General features: G+C 37.3%; 1 protein-coding gene across 1 annotated transcript in view; it reads right to left on the bottom strand.

Moving 5' to 3' along the window:
* ZPLD1 (zona pellucida like domain containing 1) overlaps positions 1–17,062 on the bottom strand; it is a 28,947-nt gene extending 11,885 nt beyond the window's left edge. The window contains exons 1-4 of the mRNA XM_008496804.2: positions 16,993–17,062; positions 8,728–8,841; positions 3,273–3,493; positions 430–611 (exon numbers count right to left, since the gene is read on the bottom strand). Coding sequence (XP_008495026.1) covers positions 430–611; positions 3,273–3,493; positions 8,728–8,833 — 509 coding nt within the window. The 5' untranslated portion in view covers positions 8,834–8,841; positions 16,993–17,062. The remainder of the gene's footprint in view (positions 1–429; positions 612–3,272; positions 3,494–8,727; positions 8,842–16,992) is intronic.
* Positions 17,063–21,819: the final 4,757 nt, after the last annotated feature.

Here is a 21,819-nt window from a genome sequence, read left to right on the forward strand (position 1 = left end):
AGAACAGTAACTATGCAGAAAGTAATGGATACTGTTGAAAACATGAATCAGAAAAATAATTAGCAGAGAGGCAAAGTGACAAAAAAGAACCCAATTTTCATGATGTACAAGTTTTACTCTTTGAAATATTTTTTCTTGCACTCTATACTCGCATGCTTACAAACTATTTCATGAAGAATTCCCCTTATTTTTTTGTTGCTACCATTTTGTCAGCAGAACATCTGAATTTTAAGTAAGTTTTGCATTATCTAAGTCTCTCTTCATAGACTATATTATCTGATACAGTGATGCTACAGAATTTTCCTTTGCATCACCTCTTCTTTCAGTGTTTTTCCCTTCACTCTTGCACAGCTCAAAATTGAAATGCATAGATTCAGATGGGCTTAAAGAAAGATGGGAAGGAAACACAGAAATGAAAAGCACACTTACGAAGCAAGCTGGGTATTGTTAACCAAGTACTCCAATGGATAGCTACAGCTAAATTTGTACAGAAGCCCAGGCAAATAGCTGATAATCGTTGGTGGGTCTGGTGTATCGATGTAGCCTGAAACATTACCTATCTGTACCACTGAGATGTTTCCATAAGCATTGATACCTCGAGCTGAGGATACCTTTCGAGGGAGACAGAAAACAACAATTATCAGAAAATTAAGTGTGGAACAAAAGATACCTAATGACACAGATGCCTTAAGCACATCGAAAATACTTTCAGGAAATTCTTCCAAAATTAACTTCGTTAAATAACATGTTCTCTGTGTTCTGGTTTTTATTTCCCCCCAACCATGCATATACCATTTGAAAGTTCTCTCAAGCTAAATTATGAACTATGTGTAAAGAAATCCTGTCAGAAGTGCAAGAGCTGAAAAAGCACACAATCCTACAGCCAAGGCAACCCTAATTCACTCTCTGGACACACGCTCTGCTGTATGGCTCAGGCTCAGAGTGTGCAGAGCCAGCAGTAACAGGCAGCTCTCCAGAAGACTGAAGGACATCCTTTCCTCCTTGTAGCAGCCCAGCCCCATTCCATCTGTGGCCACTCATCTGAGTAAGAGGGTAGTTTGAAAACAGCAGATAAGCACCACAAAGTACTTTCTCAGTAGGTACATACATAATAATAAGGATAGCACATAACAACAATTAACATGGCACTGGGCTTCCATTTCTTCTGTATAGTTCTATCAGCAAAACAGATACTTTCAATAGCTTGAGAACACACAGTTCCTTAAAAAGGTATTTCATTATTGAAGAATCATCCCAAGGTGTGCATGAGTTGTAATATTTTGCATTAGATAGCACAGGATTCACAGCAGGTATTTTGATTCTTTTGGCTACAGAAAAACTGTCCAGAAACCAGATGCACCCAATCAGTTTGCCAGAAGTATGCTCCTAAAGGTCAGGAAAATTACAAAAAATCAATTTTTCTAGGATCTATTTCTTTCCCAAAAACCACAAGTTAGAACACTAATATAGTATAGCCAGCCACAGCTCTGTTTAGCTTTCTTACCTCCCCTCCCCCCAAAAATAAAAGGTTGTGCCTGCTGTACTTCAGTCAGTTTTAGCTGAATTCTGTCTGAAGTGTTGTCTCTCCTTTCTAGTTACTGAAAATGAGTTTGAAGGGCTTTGCTGTGAGTCACAGCCAAGAAATGCACGGGATTGTCCAGTGTAAGGAACATGATAGGAAACGCTCCCTGCTTCTTTAGCCTCTTCCTTTGTGGCACAGCATGCATAAACAAAGAGGATGAGGAGAATTCTTGGTTATATTTTTAGCAGCTGCTACTTTGTCTTTGCATCCTGGATAGCCTTCTGGGCTTCATGGGGAGCTCCAATTAATTGGACTTAACAGAGTGCTTTGGTTTTGGTTGTTTTTTTTTTTACAACATCAAGGTCTTACAACTATAATCAAAGAGTAAGTTCAGGGAGTTTATTATGTGACCAACTCCACAGAAACAGGAAAAAGTTGTTTCCTAGCAAATTCTCCTGCTGCTTTTCAAGAAAATGGGGAAAATAAATTCTCAAACTGTTTTTCACTGAAATTTTAAAAGGAAACTCAGCCTGAGGCAAAGAGGTTCAGAGCACATCCAATGTTTCAGCCCACTTTCACAAAACTGTTGCAGCAGAAAACAGGGTTTGTCATAAAAACTGGCAGGTGTCATCAAGTGCAAGTATGAACTCCAGATAGAACATAAGCCTTAAAAATAAATATTTTTATACTTGTTTTTCAAAGTTATTAATAGATACTTTGACACAAGTCATCATTGCTTGTATGTACAGTGCAATATACACACAAACTGTACAATTGTCCTCTCCCTTGGTTTCAAACCTGACTTCCTACTCTCCCCCCATTCAGAGTGAGGTAGCTTCACTGAAGAAAATGAAATTATACTGGTAAATAACAGAATTTAAAGGCAGATGGATCAAATTTTGGTCCCCAAACCTCACTCACAGCCAAGGATTAGTTTTTGTCATTAGCTGAACAAAGATGGGCATTACCCATGTATGAAACAGCCACATAAATGCAGACACTGAAGTCACACCACAAGGTGAAACACCCTAAGACTGAGTGGCTGTGCACTGAGAGTTCAGAGCGGAACATCAGTTCATCTGAACTTCAGGTCCACACATGACTTTTTTGTCATAAACCAAGTGCGTAGATTAGATGGCATTTTTGTGTGTGTCAAGTATTCAAAATTTGCTTGAAAAATTCAGTTTGCTGCCAAGCAGCTCCATTTTGAGCTAAGATTTTCCAAGGCAGTGCTAGAGCTCAAGGCAGTGCTAGCAGAGGTTTTTAATGTGGGTTGGGCCCTCCGGCACATTCATTCACTGCCTTATTGCAGAACACACAAGATCAGTCAATCTGTCAGCAACCTGCTCTCATGAGACCATGGAAGAAGTTACCCAGACTATAACTCTTATTTATCTAACCCACTCTTAAAAATGTTTTACTTTGATTTTCTAAGTGGGTATTTGAAAAGTTTCAGCAAAATTTAAGGCATGTTCAGCAAGAGTTTTAAAAATGCAAATATGGAAAATATATTTCGAATGAAAAATATACCTTCTAATTAGAAGAGAAATGTGTCTCACCACATCTTCACATTGATAATCAAGACTATAAATTACAAACTTTCTCTGTTTTTCTTTGATGTATGCAATATATTCCTAACTGGGCAAGGCAATGTAAACATTGTAGATGAAGGACACAGTACTGTCAAGGCCATTCACTGGATCCTATGCATAAACAGCCATGCTACAATTTCACTTTGACCTTGTCTTACCACTAGTGTGTTTCCACAGGACTCCAAAGTACTCAGGTTGATGATGAAAATGACCACTGCTGGAAAGGTGTTGTTGTTGATGAAACCTCTACAGTGGGCATCCCCATGTTTCCCATTCAGTGCCAGATCTGTCTCAGAATAACCAGAGAAAAGAACTGTGCAAAAATTTATCTTCATAGTAATTGTCTGTACTCCACAGAAAACATTGATATCTCGTTCAGCTGCAGAAAAAAATCCAGGGAAAGGTATTGTAAGCAAATGCATTTCAACTACTCTCAATATTATTGTAGCAGTTAGCCTAGTATTGCAAATGCTGATTAAATCAATTTTTATACCACAGTCATAGCAAACTATAGGAATAAAAAGGTCAGAATCACATTATTTGAAGAACACATTTGACTCTACAGTTTCACTAAAGACACAAGAGGAATTAATAAGGTAACACAACCTAGCATGAAACAAAACCATTATTCCAAAATTCCCCAACAAACCTATCAGTAGCACATAAGTAAATCAAAACACTTCAGTGGAGTGGAAGCCAGTAAGTAGTTACATATTTGGAGTCTCATTAAACACTGCCCTTCTGGAACAGAAATTCCCAGCAGTTTTGAGAAACTCAGGAGCTGAGCTGTGCCTTCCAGTCCAATCTGGCTTGGAGGCTGGGGGAGTGTGTATCTGGAGTCCACTTTGTATGAGGCTGTAGTCTCAGGCTGTGAAGACTTTAAAGTACAATCAACAGCATATCAAAGTAATTTATTCTGATACCTTTAAAGCTGTGGTCGTGGTTTTTTGTAAAAACACCAACTTTGACTTTAATGAAAAATCAGATGGTTCTTGAAAGACAATGATCGATACTACAAAGTATCTTGCAATCTTTCATTCTGTACATTATGACAATACAAGAGACCTAGAGGACAGCAACTGTTAGAACTGATCAATTTTTTAACTCTGCCAAAAAAACCTACAAAACTCTTATTGGGTGGATTTCAACTTTTATTCAAAAGTTCTGAAGATTTTTATGTACTTGAGTAGAAAAGCTCCAGACCAGGATATAGGCACAAGCAACAGTTTATTTTGCTTTAGAGCTAAAACATAGCTTTTCTATTATGTCTTCTCTGCCTGCAACTGATTGAGGGGGTGGTCTTATTTTTTTTCCCCTACTGCTTTACCAAAAAGACATACTGTGTTGTGTTAAAGACAGACATTACTCCTTTATATATCAACTCATTTATTATATCTACATAAAGGTTAAGTGCTATTAAAAATTGCAGAACAACTTCAGTCAATACTATACCATTAAGCCTGCTGAAATGAATTGTTTCACTGCATTGTCACAACAGAGAGGAAATGAAATCTCCATTACAATGAACAAGCTCTTCCCCCCTGATTCAGGAACACAAGCAGTTTAATTTAGACAGCTCTAACAGTGACTTTAAAGCCAAAACAATCAAGTGCAGGAAATAACAGGCTAAACTCAGTCCTGAGCTAATGTGGTGATAAATGTTATACACTGGGTATAAATTAGGGCTGAAAGGTAGTGGAGGCAAGACAGGAGGCGAAGTGATTTGGCACAAAAGTCTCCTGGTTTATGAATATACATAATTCCACTGACATAACATGCAAAGATCAAGAATCAGTATGCCTTGGTATTCACCTCATGAGGACTGTTATGATCCATTTAATGAGTATACTAAGGTAGAGGGAACAGAACAAAAAAGCAAGTGGCAAAGTGCATCTTTACACTTAGTTGGACCAATGCAGTGTCAGATTGTAACAAATTGCACGAACTAACAAAGTAGCTCTATTAATTTTATAACTCCCTTCAAGCTTCTTAAGAAGCAGGATATTACTTTATCTGTTAAGGTACCATTACCACTTGCAAAATTCACATTTGACACAAAAGGAAATGAGAGCATACAGTACAAAAACAACCTCTGTGCTACACAGGAGGATAAATGACCTTCCCAATCTTAACCTTTCTGCCTAATACTTTACAAGTATTACAAGGAAGTATTGTTGCCAACTTAGTCCATTTTGGAATTAAAACAACATTATTCATTCAGAAACTAATCTGACACTGTATGAAAATGTATCTAATGGTCCTCTACATACTAAACATCTGGCTTTTCTTTTTTTTTTTTTTTTTTTTTTTTTTGTGAATTTAGAAAGATAAATATTATTCCTATATCTGTATAAGTTTAAACAAAAAAATTGTATTCCTGAAGTAAAAGCTTCTGTTATTCTGAATGAGAGAGAAACAATAGTTTGAAGGTTAGGTCACCCAGCTGATGAGGCCCTTAATTTAGCAGCCTTTTTGTCTCAGTTTTCACACAGGCAAAGCACTTGGCCTCTTTGGGTCTCAAATCACACATACTGTCTACAGCCAACAGTAATCACAGGGGTGTCACAGGCAGAACAGAGTAAAGCTCAAGTAGCAGATACTACAGCAAGAGAGACCATCTTGAATCAAGGACAGAGCAGTGGCAACATGAGCCAAAGGGTGACAGCTCGACTGCCTGCTTCTGCTCTGGTACCCTTCCACATATTGCCAAGACTCACTCCAGAGCAGTGAAAAACCTGTAGAGGACAAGAGTTTGTCACAGAACTCTGTTGACAAAAGTCATTCCACCAGAAGAGGGATGCAAAGACGTTTATAGTTCAAAACTAGCTCCTCTGCATGAGCCTCCTCTTTAATCAAATCACCACTTTGATAGTGAATTAAAATGCATAGTGTGTGCGAAATAGCTGCAAAATTTTGTTAGCTTCTACTAAGGTCTCAGCATGTTCTTACAGCAAGAATCCCCTGAATCAAAACTGTCTGCTTACCATCTGAGGAAAGCAAGACTGATAAGGCTCCATCTCCCAAAAATCTTCAAAAAACTGTGCTTTACTGCAATGCAGCAATAAAGCTTTTTCCTCCAGACAACTCTCTGAAGGACAGCAGGATCTGACCTTATTTAATGCTCTATAAAATCCATCTTGCTTTCAGTACAAAACATCACAGAATTTTCAGTCTGCCAAGTATGGGTTTTGTTTTTTCATCATTGTTGACTACTGCACACCTATACTCTAAAACAAACCTCAGAAACAAAAGTTCTGCCTGATTATTTATCATCCTACTTATGCAGCACCATTACTATGCAAGAGTGACCTAAGCAATGAATGATAAAAGCACAAATAAATGAAAAATGGATGAGCTCCAAGGTTTCTTTAGGAAGGCTTAATTTCTCATCTTTGCTGAAAACAACTTATATTCTTCACAGCATTCAAAGAGCAGACAACTTCAAAATTCAATGGTTTCTCTGGTATCTGCATACCACAGACCTCAGCAAAGAAGTGCATCCTCCCCTCTTGTTCAGAATTTCAACAATGAAGTTTTCTTGTTTGGAACAAGTAAGAAACAGGAGGAAAATCCTTCCCATAACCTGGCTCTGTGGCTCCTTCAGCCAGGAGGAAGCTTGTTTTGAAACATTCATCTTTTTTACCTCTCTCTCACCACCCCCCTTACATTTGAAGGCAGTGAGGCCAGCACCCTCAAAGACACAACCTGAGCTTATCACTGGGGAAGCAAGTGTAGGAGGTGCAAGCCCCTTCTCCCCTAGAGGATCTCTGACCCATCTTCTGGGTTTCTTCATCCCAGAAAACAGAGCAGCCTCACTCAAGCTCAGCTACTCTCAACCAATTACATAGCAGTCCCTTCTGTATACTTAAAATAATACCTGTCAAATTTGAGGACAAAAAGATCTTTTGGCTTTTACGTCTATCTCAAATGCATGGCTAAGAAACAGAAATATTTTTATTCCCTGGCTCTCAAAAATCACCAGTAAGACTGTTAATTAAACTCCAACCTTTGAATCTTTACAGCCTAAGATCACAAACAAGAAAGAGCAAGACTTAGCTCTCAGCTCCTACAGGAGGGTGTGCTGGGATTAGCATTTACTTTAAAAAAAATAATAAAAAAAAAATCTGTTCACTTGTAATCTAAACAGATTTTCTCCTGCATCTATGAGATTTGGCAGACATGGAATCTGATATGACCCTTCCCTTTCTTATAACTGCAAATGGCCCCTAAATCCCCACAATGAGTGCTGGAGTCAATTAATGAGTTTCACATTGCAAATATAAAACCTTGGCACAGAGCTGGTGCAAAAAATGAGCAGAAAAAAAATGTAAAAGCACAGCAAGAGGAATCTAAGCCTCAGTCTACTAGCTGTTACAATACTTGCAATAGGCCTGAAAAACAATTACAAGAAAAATGACAAAAGGTAGATCTGAGGCAGGTGAGCACAATTTACCCTTACTTTTGAGCCAAGCCTGTAAAACTTTTGCATAAAAATAAATTGTGAAATACTTTGTTAAACACTGATTTTGTCAGGAATGGAAGCAACATATTTGATCTTTGCACATCTTATTTCTCCGCTCTTCATATTCAAGTCAATTAAGTGAGAAAGGATCAAACCCACTGTTGTCTTTACGTCAACAATGCACCTAGCAGTGTGGTGGTAACACAGGGAACACTCAAGTCAGAGGAAAGCCTACAGTCTGTTTAAGTTTAATAAAATAGCTGATCCTCGTCAAGCAAAAATCAAATTATTATCATTATTCAGAAAGCAATAACACTGAAAGGTATTACAGCATAATACTATACTGAGTTCATCACTATACTGTTCAGTTCAGTTGCTACCTCAGAAACCCAAGATATGAACAAGCCAATATTCACAGACTTTATTATTATTATTATATCCAGGGAACAACTGAGACAGAGAGGAAAAGCAATGTAACAGTGACTAAAAAGATTCTTTAGCTGAGTAAACCCTGATATGCCTGTCACTAAAACTGAAATTTCATTTCTATTTCTCATTATATTAACAGTTGGACATCTAATGTCCCTCAAATTACTTAATTCCCTTTTTATCACAAAGACATGAGTGTACATCATACATAGATACATCCATTGCTTCACCTGTCCTTAACCAAACACTTAACCTTGAAGTGAGGCACTCAACTTTGCATTCCACTTCATTTTGCTCAAAAAATACATATTTCTTTATTTCTCTGAGAGGGCACAATTATGCTCTCTTACCCAGGTAAAACGCAAAAGAAAACCCTGTTATAAGCTTCAGACTCTTAAATTAATAGAGAACATTTTCAACAACACAGCCTCTGGTGATCTTCTAGGACAGAATGGAGCTTTGGTAAAAGCAGGTCAAGCCCAACTTGTGTGAGGGGAGTTGTATTCATTACTACTGGGCTGAATTTGACCCATTGTGCAGTTTAAAAGAAAGTAGAGTGCACCATTAGATGAGTTTCATTGTCACGGAGATAGTTAATACTCAATGTGGAGTCCTACCCTCAGGCTTCAGACAGATTTAAAGTTCTGTATTTAAAAATAAGCACTGCTTTGAACCAAGACAATAAAGAAGCCATTAGGAAAAAAAGTCTATTAAACACTTACCAGGAAACCTGCTATGGAGGTTAGCATCACAGTTGTATCCATTGAACTGAGCAGTCACTGAAAGCACTTTAATCGTCAGCAGGAGCAGTAACCATACCTGTTCCATTGCAAAACCTAGCAAAACATTATTAGGTGGTTATTACACACATCTGTTCATTGTGTTAAAGATGCTTACTGCAGACATTCAACCACTAGGGAGGTGATGGTCTCCAGCAAAGGAATTGGGAATGAAGCTCACAAGTTTATGGGAAAGAGGCCACAGGCAGCAGGGCTCATTTCTCTACTTGTGAGTAATGTGCAATTTCTATTAAAATCTACGTTTTTTAATCATAACTTGTGACCAAAAAGAGAGATAGATTATGATTGCTTAAATATTTAAATTCCAACAGCTTCTTCATCATTTCGCTGTTCATTTTTTTTGAGAAAGACATTGTAGAACAGTAGTTTTATTTTAGCCAAATCCTTGAAAGCCATACAGATAAATGGCATACTGAGCAATTCTCGGGTTCAAGGTCCTAGAATAAAAATCAGTTCATACCTATTTGCTAAAAACCTATTCTTTAAAGCACACATGCAATTACACTAAACTTAGGTATGGAGTTGGCACAGACATTGGCATCTATTTGAATTATATCTGGCAACCGGACCATAAAATCAGAACACATGAATTTCTAGTATCTCGAATAATTAATCCTCCTGGGAGGAAAACTCCAAGCTGCAATATCTGTGGTAATTACTGCAACTAAAAAACCATCTGATTCATGCTTTTACCATCCTAAAATACTGAGTTTGTGGTCCATAAATCCGAGCATTAGTTTTTCTTTCTTATTGTTTGTAAGATTTTATAATCTTAGTAATCATCTCTGCTGATGAGGACCTCAAACGTGGCAATGTTCTCCATTTGCCTAGACAGGAACTGAACAATTCTAAGATTTAGGTTTGCTTTCTCTAAGACTATAATGATGCTGATCATCTCCTTTCTCCAAGTGGACAGCAAACCTAAAAGCAGCCATATCTGGCACAGCAAGCAGCTGTCAGAAGGGCTGGCAACAGAACACAGGAAGAAGATTTGAGACAAACCCTTATTCTTAACTGGATTTTTCATGGCTACACAGAGGTCTGAGTTCAAGTCTGCTCAAAGGCTTTGACTAGTTTTCAAGCCAGGCTCACAGAGTACACAATGCTGGGATTTAAAGCCTCCTGCTAAAGGACAGATGCAGAGAGGACAATCCCAAGTGCTCTGTCACCCAACAAGCCAACTACAGGACACTGAACCAAACTCTACTAAAAAGACTAGGGCACATCTAAATGTCCAGATCATTCACTCCAGTGTAATTCTGCTTGGAAGCACATAGAATAAAAATGGAGAATTGGAAATGCCAACTTCCTGGTAAGCATGTGTATTTTGTGGTTATAACTTTAGCTATCATCTCCAAAAGCAGTTTGGCTAGGAAGTTCTGCAGAACTTGCTCAAAGTGCAACTTATAGCAATAATGCAACACCCTTTATGTTTCAGGTGGATATAGAAGTAAATGAAAGCACTCTTTCACCTTCTACTTCTTTTCCATTGGTTTTCTGTGGTGGTTCACAGCACTTTTTACAGCTAGTGCTGATGAAGAACTTTGAAGACATAAGAAATAAGATAAAATTTTAAGCTGGACTGTTATGAGACTCTGTATTTTCATGAACTCCTCACCCTCTCCATTGCTTTCAGATGGAGAAGTAAGGTGATGTTTGATTGTTTATTATGAACATTCATACTTCATTTTGAAAGTAACATTTTTTTCCCTTGAGAAATTGGCCTTTCTCCAGTGTACTAGAACTTTACCTCTTCTTGTACAGCAGTTACACAGATAAAGAGTTTATTACTGTTCTGTTGTATATGAGTTGGTTTCTGATGTCCATTACAACGATATAAATCAGGGGCTATTTACCAAGATCTAAATCTCCCTTCAGTTTTCTAACTACCACAGTATTTTTTGCTACCAAAAAAAAAAAAAAAAAAAAAACAACAACAAACCAAAGCAACTGTTTGAAAGAATTTAATGAAAGATGACACTGACAAAGCTGTAGCTATTATTTTAGATGAAAAACAGAACTCACAATAAATTCTAAAATTTTAATTATTAACTTCAGCTTCTGCTGCTGTATTTCAGAGGAAGCAGAGAAAGTGGCTAAGAACAAAATTAAATTAAGACATTAAATATTTATAGCATTAGTTCTCTACCTGTATTCAGAACAAATGAGATTTTAACATAACACTCATCTGTGGTTTGCACTGCTGAGCACTGTTTACAAATTCAAAGTGTGCTACTTATTCTCACTGAATGCTCACCTCAAAAATCCTCTCATAGTCACCTAAATAATTTTACTTCCAAATATCTGTATCTCCACTTGTCCACCTAAGGATCTCTTCCCAGCAAGGTCTGGTATTTTCTCTTTAGCAGGGGAACCATCATTTCCCTTGACTTGGGGGTGGAGGTAAAAATCCATGCACAGGACTTCCATTAACACAAAAAGAACCTACGATGATTATCTCAAGTATTACCAGAACAGGAGAGTTTAAAGGCTGTGTACAGACAAAGAGATAGTCAGAGATTTAAAGACCTGCCAAACGCTGTTAATTAAATAATTTCAGAGACCATGGTTCACACAGAATGCTTGAAACAATCAACTCAAAGGAAAAACAGTTCCAGATAACTAGGTTTCAATGTAATTAAATTAGAGTAAACTTCCAGAATGCTGAAATAGTCAGGATATGAATCTTTGCTGAAGCAGAATTGCCCATATATATATTCAGCACTTGGTCACAACTGCAGGTCTTAATGTACTGCGCTGCATATCAATGAAGAGTATAAAGATGTAAGAGTTGCAACATGCAGTCCTCAATTTAATTGCCATTTTATAAAGCCCTTATCCCAACTTACATAAAATTCACTATATCAGAAAACCTGCACAAAATTTCAGAGTAGAAATGTTTATGATCTAAGCAAAAGCCATTTTGCAGTCAATTTCAGAACTGAGTTTCATGAGCATGCAGTGGTTTGACCTGTCCAGATTCCCTCTTCTCTCCTCTCTTCTCGCTTAATATTCATCTCTCTTCCTCACCCATCCTCTCCCAAAAGTTCTTCAAAATTTTCCATTGTGAACAGTACACACTGATTCAGCACTACATTTTTATTGACATTAATCCAAGAGCCCATTCTGACTTCAGAGTATACTATTTCATTAATTCATCCTGTATTTTATGAGAACATCCTATAATCTACTGCTGGTTCTCCAGTTTTCATTCACAGAATGTGGCAGTTCTGCAAAATATGGTGACCTTTTTGCTTTCTGACTGGATAAATCTTAAAACAACATTTAATAGTCATAATATAAGCTTTTGAAAGAAAATTAGAGAGGCAGTAAGCACATAAAAAAGCTAGCGGAACATTTGTAAATATTTTCATGTACATCTAGTAAATGCCTAAACACTCTCTAGAATTGTACATTAGGCCTTTACAAGTAATGGAATAGAGACATTACTACTTTAAAATATTTGAAATTGTCATTATATATGTCAGTGAGTAGTTCTCACTCATCTAATAACGAAGTAATTTGTCTCTTTGATTTACATTTGTCTTACTGCCACACTTGCTTCTCCATCTGCACTCAAGTTGTGAATAGCTGTGACATACATAAACTGTACTGTTGTCAGGTCTCCCAAAACTGATTTCCTTCTAGACATTTGTCATAATTTAAAAGTAACCCACTGAACAAAACCACAAGAATACCTCTCTGCCTCATCTTCTTCAGTAGAACTTTCGCTTTTAACTTGTACATCCCATTGTAATGAATTATCCAGATCATGGTTTCACTATTGCCTTGCACTTTATCTCCTTGGCTCTTCTGATGCAAATAAAATAGGACTTGGATCTTTACAGTGTATCTTTTGAAGACAACCCTACCAATGGTGATAATTCCTCTTTTTTTTAAAAAAAAAAAAAAAGGATTATTACAGAAAAAAAAGGACACCATATGCAAATAACTTAAATGCACATTTCAACTATACAATTTTCCTCTGCTTGTGAATAATCTTTGGTGACTGAGAGCATTTATTTTCTTATAAATTTCTGGTTTCAGACTCCATACTACCACCCCATTTCTGACACCAAGCAAAACCTGCAAGGCTGAAAAAAAAAATATATATGCAGGCATGCACTCGCATATGTTCGTGACAAATATATACACACAGAGGTATGTGCATACATCTTGATGGCCAGCAGTTTTCTAAGCAGAAGACTTAAGTCCTCATGACAGTGCTAAAACTGGGAACAGACTGCGTGTTGCCAAAATTACAGTATTTGAGGGCACACAGCACAGAATTATAATAAATGTAATAATTTAATGTATGAGAAAATAATAAAATTAAGAACAGTGACCAGTGCACCCTAGAATATACAGAAATTGATTTCCACACAGACACAATGGGAAAATAGTTTTGTTTCAAATAGGTAAACTAATCTCTCTCATAGCTATTTAGAACACAAAGAGCAGTTGTGGAATATACAAGAAAGACCACAAATTAAATGCATACACATAGTCAGGTGTGAAGTTGCCTTCAGCATCAATTATTTAGTCTTAGAATCACACATGTTTATTTGCTGGTCATTTTACCACTCAGTTCTTGATTTAAAAACTAGAGTCCTGAATTATCTCTATTCTACATCATCTTTGTAATGAAATGTTAGGCCACATTTTGGAGATTCTCCTTAAGCAAGCTTCCAATCAGAACCAAACAGGAACATTACTGGATGAGGACTGCATCATAGTCAAATGTCAAGATGCTTCATGAATCAACCCGGTGCCTACTGTCTCTAAGCAAAATTAGACTGGAGAACAAATTTTTGCAGGTTTGTTTTGGTTTGGGGTTTTTGTTGGGTTTTTTTTTGGGAGAGGGGTTAGGGGGTTGTTTGTTTTTGTTGGAGTTTTTTGTTTGTTTTGTTTTGTTTTTTTAAACAATATACAAATCTTTGTTTATGAAGATTTTTTAAAATATATGGTTTATTTTTCCTGTCTTTTTACAAGAATCTCTTTCACAGGAACTAAGAGACATGAACTTTCCACAAAAGGAGGTCACATTAAATTCACCGGACATCTGCAAGATATCAGATTTTGACCAGTACACTACCTGGACAACTGAAATGCAAGATCGTCAAATAGTAACATGGAAACAATCCATTGCTTCCTTAGAACTGAAGTGAAATTACCATTCTAAACCCTGCTTAACACCAAAAGACTGAAAACCTAAGTCTGGTTCCTGAAGACACAGCTCAGTTTTTTTGTTAATCTTATTGCTGGTAGTGAGAATCATATGTGTATGTTGGATAAATAATAGAAGCCTTACAGCCACGCAGTGCACTGTAACATATAAAATCTGCAACAGGTGTATTTGAAGAGGTACACACTAGTATAGGTCCATCTAGAGCTTTAGTTTATAGCCTTGGAGTGGCAAAACTCCCCTTGAAACTTTTTTTGACTGTCGGAAAACTAGAAAAATTCTACTGGTATACAGTACTGTCAATAACCTGTAAAATAAGAGACATGTACATTTCAACACTTCATAACATTCATAATAATATTTTAAACAATGTGCTACAATATAATGTCTTTTGTCAATGGTACCACAAATCTTGGATGTACTAAGAATTTTTTAATCTGGTCTAAAAAGAAACTAAGTTGACTGCATATTTACAAGATAAGAGAAACAGTGGTCAAGTTAAGAATATGACTATATGAAATACTTCCAAGAGACTTATAAAAATAGCATAATAACATAATGCCTTCTTCCAAGGGGACAGACTATTGGGGTAAAGCAATTACTAAAGCATAAAAAAATGAACAACTATTTGTGGAACAAGCAGGATAAAATACAGAGACTATTGCAGTGATCTGAAAAATTCCGTTTAGGTTGAATTTGGTGGTTCTTGACAAAGCAAGGTCTCCTTTTAATCATGAAAATCCATAGTTTAACCTGCTGAACTTAGCTCTGCATTTCTTTAATCTTGTGGGTTTAAAGCCACATTCTTTAGTGCAGCTTCAGTGTATTCAACATGAAATGCCAAGAATATAAAGCTCCTGAAAATGTGTAGTTTTCCTGTTAAAGTTACTGCATAGCTGACTCACATCATTAAACTAGCAGTCATTTTGGATTTTTCACTCCTCACTTCAGCTACAAAATATTGCAAACAAGAAAAAAAATTCTATAGCTAACAGTTAAAATTACAAACTAGGGACCGTCAGGTAACCACCAGCCACACAGCACCCACCTTAGACTGGCTATTACAAAGACAAGCATCTCTAATACACACTATGTTATTTTTGAAGACATGAGCTAATTAAGCCAATACTGACAAAAAAACAGGCCCAAACTCTTGCATTTGTTTTACGCTGTGTTCCTCTATTACTTTTACTGGTGAGACTGCAATTTGTAAATCACAGAGAAATATAAGCAAATTCAGGATTATCTTGGACTGAAACACAAAAGCAACAGTCACATCAAGTTCCCAGTACAGGGAGTGGACAAAAAATGTTCCTAAATGCTGGAACAAAGAGGTTGTTCTTCAGCTGAAATACATTCTCAGCACATGCACTCTTAGTCTACAAATTTCCTTCTCAGACTACTGATCATTATGGGGGTTCTATCGGCTAGCAGATTTACAGAGACTATCAGATCAGTTGATATAGGCCACTGAAGAGTCATCACAAGCTAATGGCCTTTTCAGTTGCCTCTAACCATGGTCTGGAGTCAAACACACTGATGTAGTGATGAGACAACTATTAATCCTATTTCCTGCCCCCAGAGCCCTGCGGTGACATGCACAGATCAAGACCTAAATGAGTGTCATTCTACTTAATTACTATTTTTACTCTTTTGAAGAGAGCAATATGAATATATATTTTCAGTTAATAACACTTGATGTCACCAGCGAGTAGACATCATACTGCAGCCATCTGTTTGCAGCTTGAAAAATCACCAGTAAAATTAGACTTCCCTGACAAAAAGCAGTAACAGTTTATGCCATCATGATGACTTCAATATCCTTACTTTTAGGAACAGAAATTAGGCAGTAGAGTACTGCTGCAGTATAGTAGAGCCCTCTCAAATATTAAAATTTTGAACAAGTTTCCAGTAAATAATGCTGATAATATTTCAGTCAAAGAAAGTATGTAATACCACAGACTTCATAAACACTGGGAAATCAGAAAGCATTTACACTGTTCCCAGATATATATTTAAAAAGAAGAAGAAAACCTATTTCTGTTGTAAAATAGGAAGTATTTGCTTATGGATATCTCTTTCACCAAGTTTCGAGTTCGTCTCATAGCCATTTTGGATTTAAAACAAGATTTGAAGTAATTTTCAAGTCAACCTTTAAAACAAGTCTGAGGGGTACTGCTTAAGACCTAGCTGAAAGAAAACAAAACACCATGCACTGATAAAAACATTCTTTGATCAAGAGTATGCAAGCATACACTCCTATCTTCTGCTACTCTTAGACCATGATAAAGTTTCCTCCCTCTCAGTACCCGAAGCAATTATATTAACTATGTCAATTTGGAGCGTATCAGTTCATCAGCTTAACTGAAGACTTATTTCAAATCCCTACTATCTTCATTGGAGAATATATTGTCATTATTATTACTTTAAAAATAAAAGTGGTGCAATTATGTCGTCACCTTTGTGCCCAGAGTCAATGTAATTTACAATCAGCAAACCCATGTCATCCGATTGCAGTGGAGCCAGATAAGAACTCTCTCTTATCAAAATTTTCCTCCATCAATGCAATGATTGTGGGAACAGGCTGACTGAAACCACAAGGTGGATAACATTGTTTCCTTCAAGCAGTTGATTGTAGCTCTCCTGAAAGCAAGGTGAGTGGGTCTGACATACATTCACAGCCTCAACACTGCAAGTGGTTTGTAACCTTCCTCCCCACATTTTAATAGCATGAGTCTCTCATGGGTACCTTTAGATAAAAGCTAAGTTGTGGAAAAAAAAAAAAGACCTATCACCTCTTCTCACAGTTGGATACTAAAATGCCTTCATGTTTTCATCAGCCATTCCCTGCACACTTCTTCCACAACACACTCCCACTGGGATTTCCCAGTGAGGTTAAATTTGTCTGACATGTCATAAGGTAAGAATTTTCTTTAAAAAGTAACAAATAAGTTGACATTTACCAAAGTAAGTTCTAGTTGGCTGACATGGTGGGCACTTACCCAAATCCCCTGTAGCTGTTGAGTCAGCTGTACTCCATCTATCCTGTGCTCCTGCATGTGATCAAGTGTTCGACTTGTCTGCCCTGCAGAACTTTTTCAGAAAATGCTCTGAGCCTGTGGATAGGGGAAAAGAAACACTCATTATGAAAATTCTTTTAAAAATAGGTCTGGATTTTAGATGGGAAAATTTGACAGGTTTCAGAATACTTTACAAGTCTGTTCATCATCAGACTGAAACCTGAGCAGGATCTTTATGGTGGGTTTTTTCATTCCTCTGCCTCTTTTTTCTTGCAGCCTTTTGATCTGCTTCTCTCCACTTGTATGAAGATCTCCAGAGGACCATGTGGGGCAAACAATCAACTTGGAGAAATTATTCTGTCATCAGCTTGTTGAGGGAAAACCTTGTCTGCTTAAAAAGAGGGGTGGGAGGAAGGAGAAAGATGGAAGCACTGAGATAGTATCAGTAACTAAGCTGCAAGATTATGAATGACCCATTGTGTGTTGTGAGAAGTGTCTATTTTTTTCAGTTCTGAGCTAAATTCATGGTACTAAACAAAACAAAAGCAAAGAGAGAGACATTTCACACTGTGATGAAAATGTGATATAGGAGTGTCATCATGAATACAGGTGTCAACAGAATGGTAATTACCAACAGGACATCAATGCACACAAAGCCAAGTGCACACAAAGGCAAAGATCAAGCTGCTAGAAACCAAACCTCCTTCATAATAACTACTCCCATATCTCTGGGATTTGGAGAAAGGGTATGGGGGAGGTGTTTAACTCCCTTTTGTTTGCATTATTTTTTTCTTCCTCTTGCCTCCTCTCACCCCCTCCCTTCAGTTTCTATTGCAATCATCTATGCCTGGAAGCTTTTGTTACACCTTTGGCCAGAGAAAACAGTAGTTTATAGGCTTTGGCACCATACAGAAAGCTTTGAGGAGCCTGGATTTTTTGGGGCTTAGAGCAATTTTTAGAACAGAAAAGCTCTGCCTCTGCCATCCATGCCTGCACTTCAGCACACACTCTGCACATTGATGGGAATGCAGGCAGGCCCCAAAGAGCATCCGTGGTAGAACCACGATGGGCTGACTCCCCCCTCCTTCTAGTGGTCATACCACATCAGGGCAGTGACAGAAGAGACAATTTCCCTTTGAACCCTGAAGAGGTACACGTCTTTTAACCCTACAGAGGCACCAGTCTTGGTGAAGGAACTCCTAGAGGAATCCCAAAGGGCTCACTGCTCTGTGTGTCCCCTGCCTGCCCTCAGTTCCTCCAGAAGCAATGGGATGGTCTCCGGCCATTTTCCTGAGCTCCTCTCTGCCAATCACCTCCACACCTGTGGGAGCAATGTCCTCATCACCCACAGCTCCAGCAGAGTTGGGCAAAATCTGTTTGACCTTCTTCACAGTCCTGAAAAGGGGTAACCCCGGCACACACAAACCTTTCCCTCCATACCAGAGAATGACAGAAGACCCTACCTGGCCAACCAGCATGGAGAGTCCAACTCTGACTGAGTAAGGACTCAGGCATCCAGAGCTTGTGCTGATTCCAGCAGGAGTTTTGCTCAAGAAAAATCCCATCTACAAGAATCATACTTAGAAGTCATCAGGTTCCAAGGGGCTCTTTACAAATTTCTAGTCCTTTCTTCAGACACATATTCTATAATATTAATGCTGCTTTTGCCTAAAAATAGTTTCAACCTCGCAATATGAATAATATCATTTTGGACCAGAGTAGCCTTGAACTAATAAAAGGATAAACCAAGAGATATGTAGCAATGACAAGTTCTGGTCTTTTACTTCATATTAAGCATTTAGAGAGGTGTGATAATACACAAAACCATAATTAAATATCTCAGCATAGTATCAGTTTCACAAAGAAGAGAGTTTAAAGCATGGTCTACCCTTGAATAGGTTTTCAAAATGGGAATCTCAATTTGATTCCTTTTATTATTTAAGACACTTACAATATCAAAAGTCATCCCTTGCCTTTTGATCTTCAGACAAGATTATTAAAAACATCAAATCATCTTAAGACACTGTGTACAATTTCTCTTCATTTCCACTGATAGCAAGTACAGCTTCTGCAACATCTGGATTTCTTTCCTCCATGGAGATAGGCACACAGCGAAATCCTGGCCCAGCACAGCAGCTGTCATTCCATCTTTCCCTTGCTGCAGACTATGTTTGTCAGTAAATAATGACAAAGCACCAGGCTGCAGAACAGGACTTAGAACAGCCTCACTTAAGAAGCTGTTCATCTCAGCAGCTACACACAGACTAGTGCTGGCTGTGCACTTTTGGACAACCCACCTCTCTCCACAAGCTCTAGGAGCAGCTTGGCTGAGGGGGACACACTTTCACCTGTACAGGTGGTGTATGAGCAGAAGCAGATTATAATCTGGGTGGGCAGCAGAGCTCAGGGTTGCTGCATCACAGCCCTAAGCAACTAGTAAGACCTGACTTCATGTATTTCATGTACTTATCCTGTACCCCTATGACCATTATTGCTGGCACTCCTCTCTTTAATCACAGGCATCTCAGGGCAAGAGTGATGAGCAAGCACTCTAAAATCTCCATAGGTAAACACTGGCCCGTGTTCCATCTGTAATAACTTCTGCTCTTATTTATAGAAAGCAGACAAATATCTGTACTGCTGTCTCACTTTACTTAGGAGTGATCCAAAAGATATGCTGCATGCACTCGTAAGACTCAAGATTCTTTTTCAAATTCTCTAGACATAAGAGAAAATTCTGTAATTCCACTGTTATATAATGTCTTGTTACCTACTCTTTACGGTTAAAATAAAACCCTAAATTCATTAACATGAAAAAATAAAATAAACCTGACTATTCACCATTAATCCTCATAGGAATGGGCCTCTAATTATTTGACTCTCTATTCTTAGAGTTTATTAATAAATTATTTTCACTCCATATAATATTCAATAGTTTTACAAGATTTCAGTATGATTTCAGTTATTCTAGCCAAAACAAAAATAAGACCACAGTGCTCTGAATATATCCCATAAAAATCTTTCCTCATTATGACATCTTGCTCATTTCCAAAATCAAAATCTCTCTTCATCCCAAAAATCCCTCTTCCCCTCTCATTATTTTGTGTATTATTTGAGATGAGAGAAGCTGATTCTTCTAAACACTAATTTTACAAGAGGTCGGGAGACAGTTTGATTACAAGTTTTAGCAGTTAGCATCTAAAGAGCTTTCTCTTTTCATATAAAAAGATACAATGCATAAGCCCACAAACACTCACAATTTGGCTCTATTTAGATACCTGTGAGGGGACAGAGTGGCTACAAGAAAATAGGAAAACCTAACAGAAGAGAAAAAATTCCAAATAAAAGGGAAAATCCAAAGGTTACTAGCCAGTCCATACGGCAAGCCAAATACAACTGCTGATTTGACAGCTTTACAATTTTCTAGATTTACATTTCTCTTAAAAAGAGGTAGACAAGACTGCAATTTATTATTAACCAGAAAAAATATCTTTTTTCTTATGTTTTTATTACTATTATTCTCCTTCATAAAGCTCTGGAGATATCCTAGATTTGCTTTTATCAAATTTAAACAAACATCACAACTTCACCATTCATGTGAAATTCCACAAAGCTCATCTCAATTAGTAGCTTTTTTAAACACAGAGGACAAATAAGGCTATTTAAAAACAAAATATTCTTCAGTTTTATAAATCATATGGAATTTCCATGCTCAGTTCAAAAGTGAAACACTTGACTCTCTTAAGTGAGATTGCCTTTTGGGGAATGAGTTCTAAAGGTGCACAGTGATTGCAGGAAGGCCATGAATTCTGCAGCAGCCTAGACCCGCCTTCTAAGGGAACAATCACACCAAAGTTTTATTTACATAAACTATTTCCATTGTTTAGGAAAAGAGAAAACCTTATATGTGATGAGACAAGTAGTTTATCTAGCTATAAACCTTGTCTAAAATATATATCAAAATCCAATGTTTAAAAAAAGTTGGGGGGAAAAAAAAAGAATTCTTAAAAGCACAATTTAGCACAACTTCAGATGACAATACACAAACAAGCTAAACTTTCCCACAAAATAGTCTGACATAAGTGAGTTTATATTTGAGACATTTATTGACATATGTAGGCTTATATTTAGTAGAGGTGTCATTGATTTCCTTAGACATTATCATCATCCATATGCAACTATTACATCCCCTCTTACCTACAATTAGTAACTTTCAGTTCTTCAGGCAACTAAACTTTAGAAACCTCCAAACACTCCTCACTGCTCATCCAGTTGCTTTGTTTCTCTCATACCTCTATTTACCTGCATTAAAAAAAAAACCAACCACTTTTCTTTCCCTAGCCGTTTCTCAGTATTAAGCCCACATTAAGTCCCTTGAGTGCAAGCAAACCACTCTACTCCCCAGGCTTCATTTCTGAAAGATGACATTTAATCCAGAACCTAAATAATGTAGATTAACCATTTATATCATTCTTACTATACCTAGTCAATGTGTGCTATAGCCTCTAGGAGAAAAAATAATAATTTCTCCTAATTCTAGGAGAGTAATTAAAAATACTGCATGAAAAATTCCTCTCTAGTTATAATCAGATGTATTCACAGAAACACATAGCTGAAAAATTGTCACGGCTGTTTACATTCTTGTATTATAGAGAGAAAGTGTACCAGTTTTAAATAACCTAACAGTATTCAACCTCAAAACCAACTAGTTCACTGTCTATCTTGCTGGAGTTATTGTAATTTTAATCTTTCTAATTCAAACTGTTAGCAGAACAAGGAGCACAAGTGAGAAAAAATATCACGAAATTT

The sequence above is a fragment of the Calypte anna genome, chromosome 1, assembly GCF_003957555.1.
Source record: "Calypte anna isolate BGI_N300 chromosome 1, bCalAnn1_v1.p, whole genome shotgun sequence".
Classification (NCBI taxonomy): Eukaryota; Metazoa; Chordata; class Aves; order Apodiformes; family Trochilidae; genus Calypte; species Calypte anna.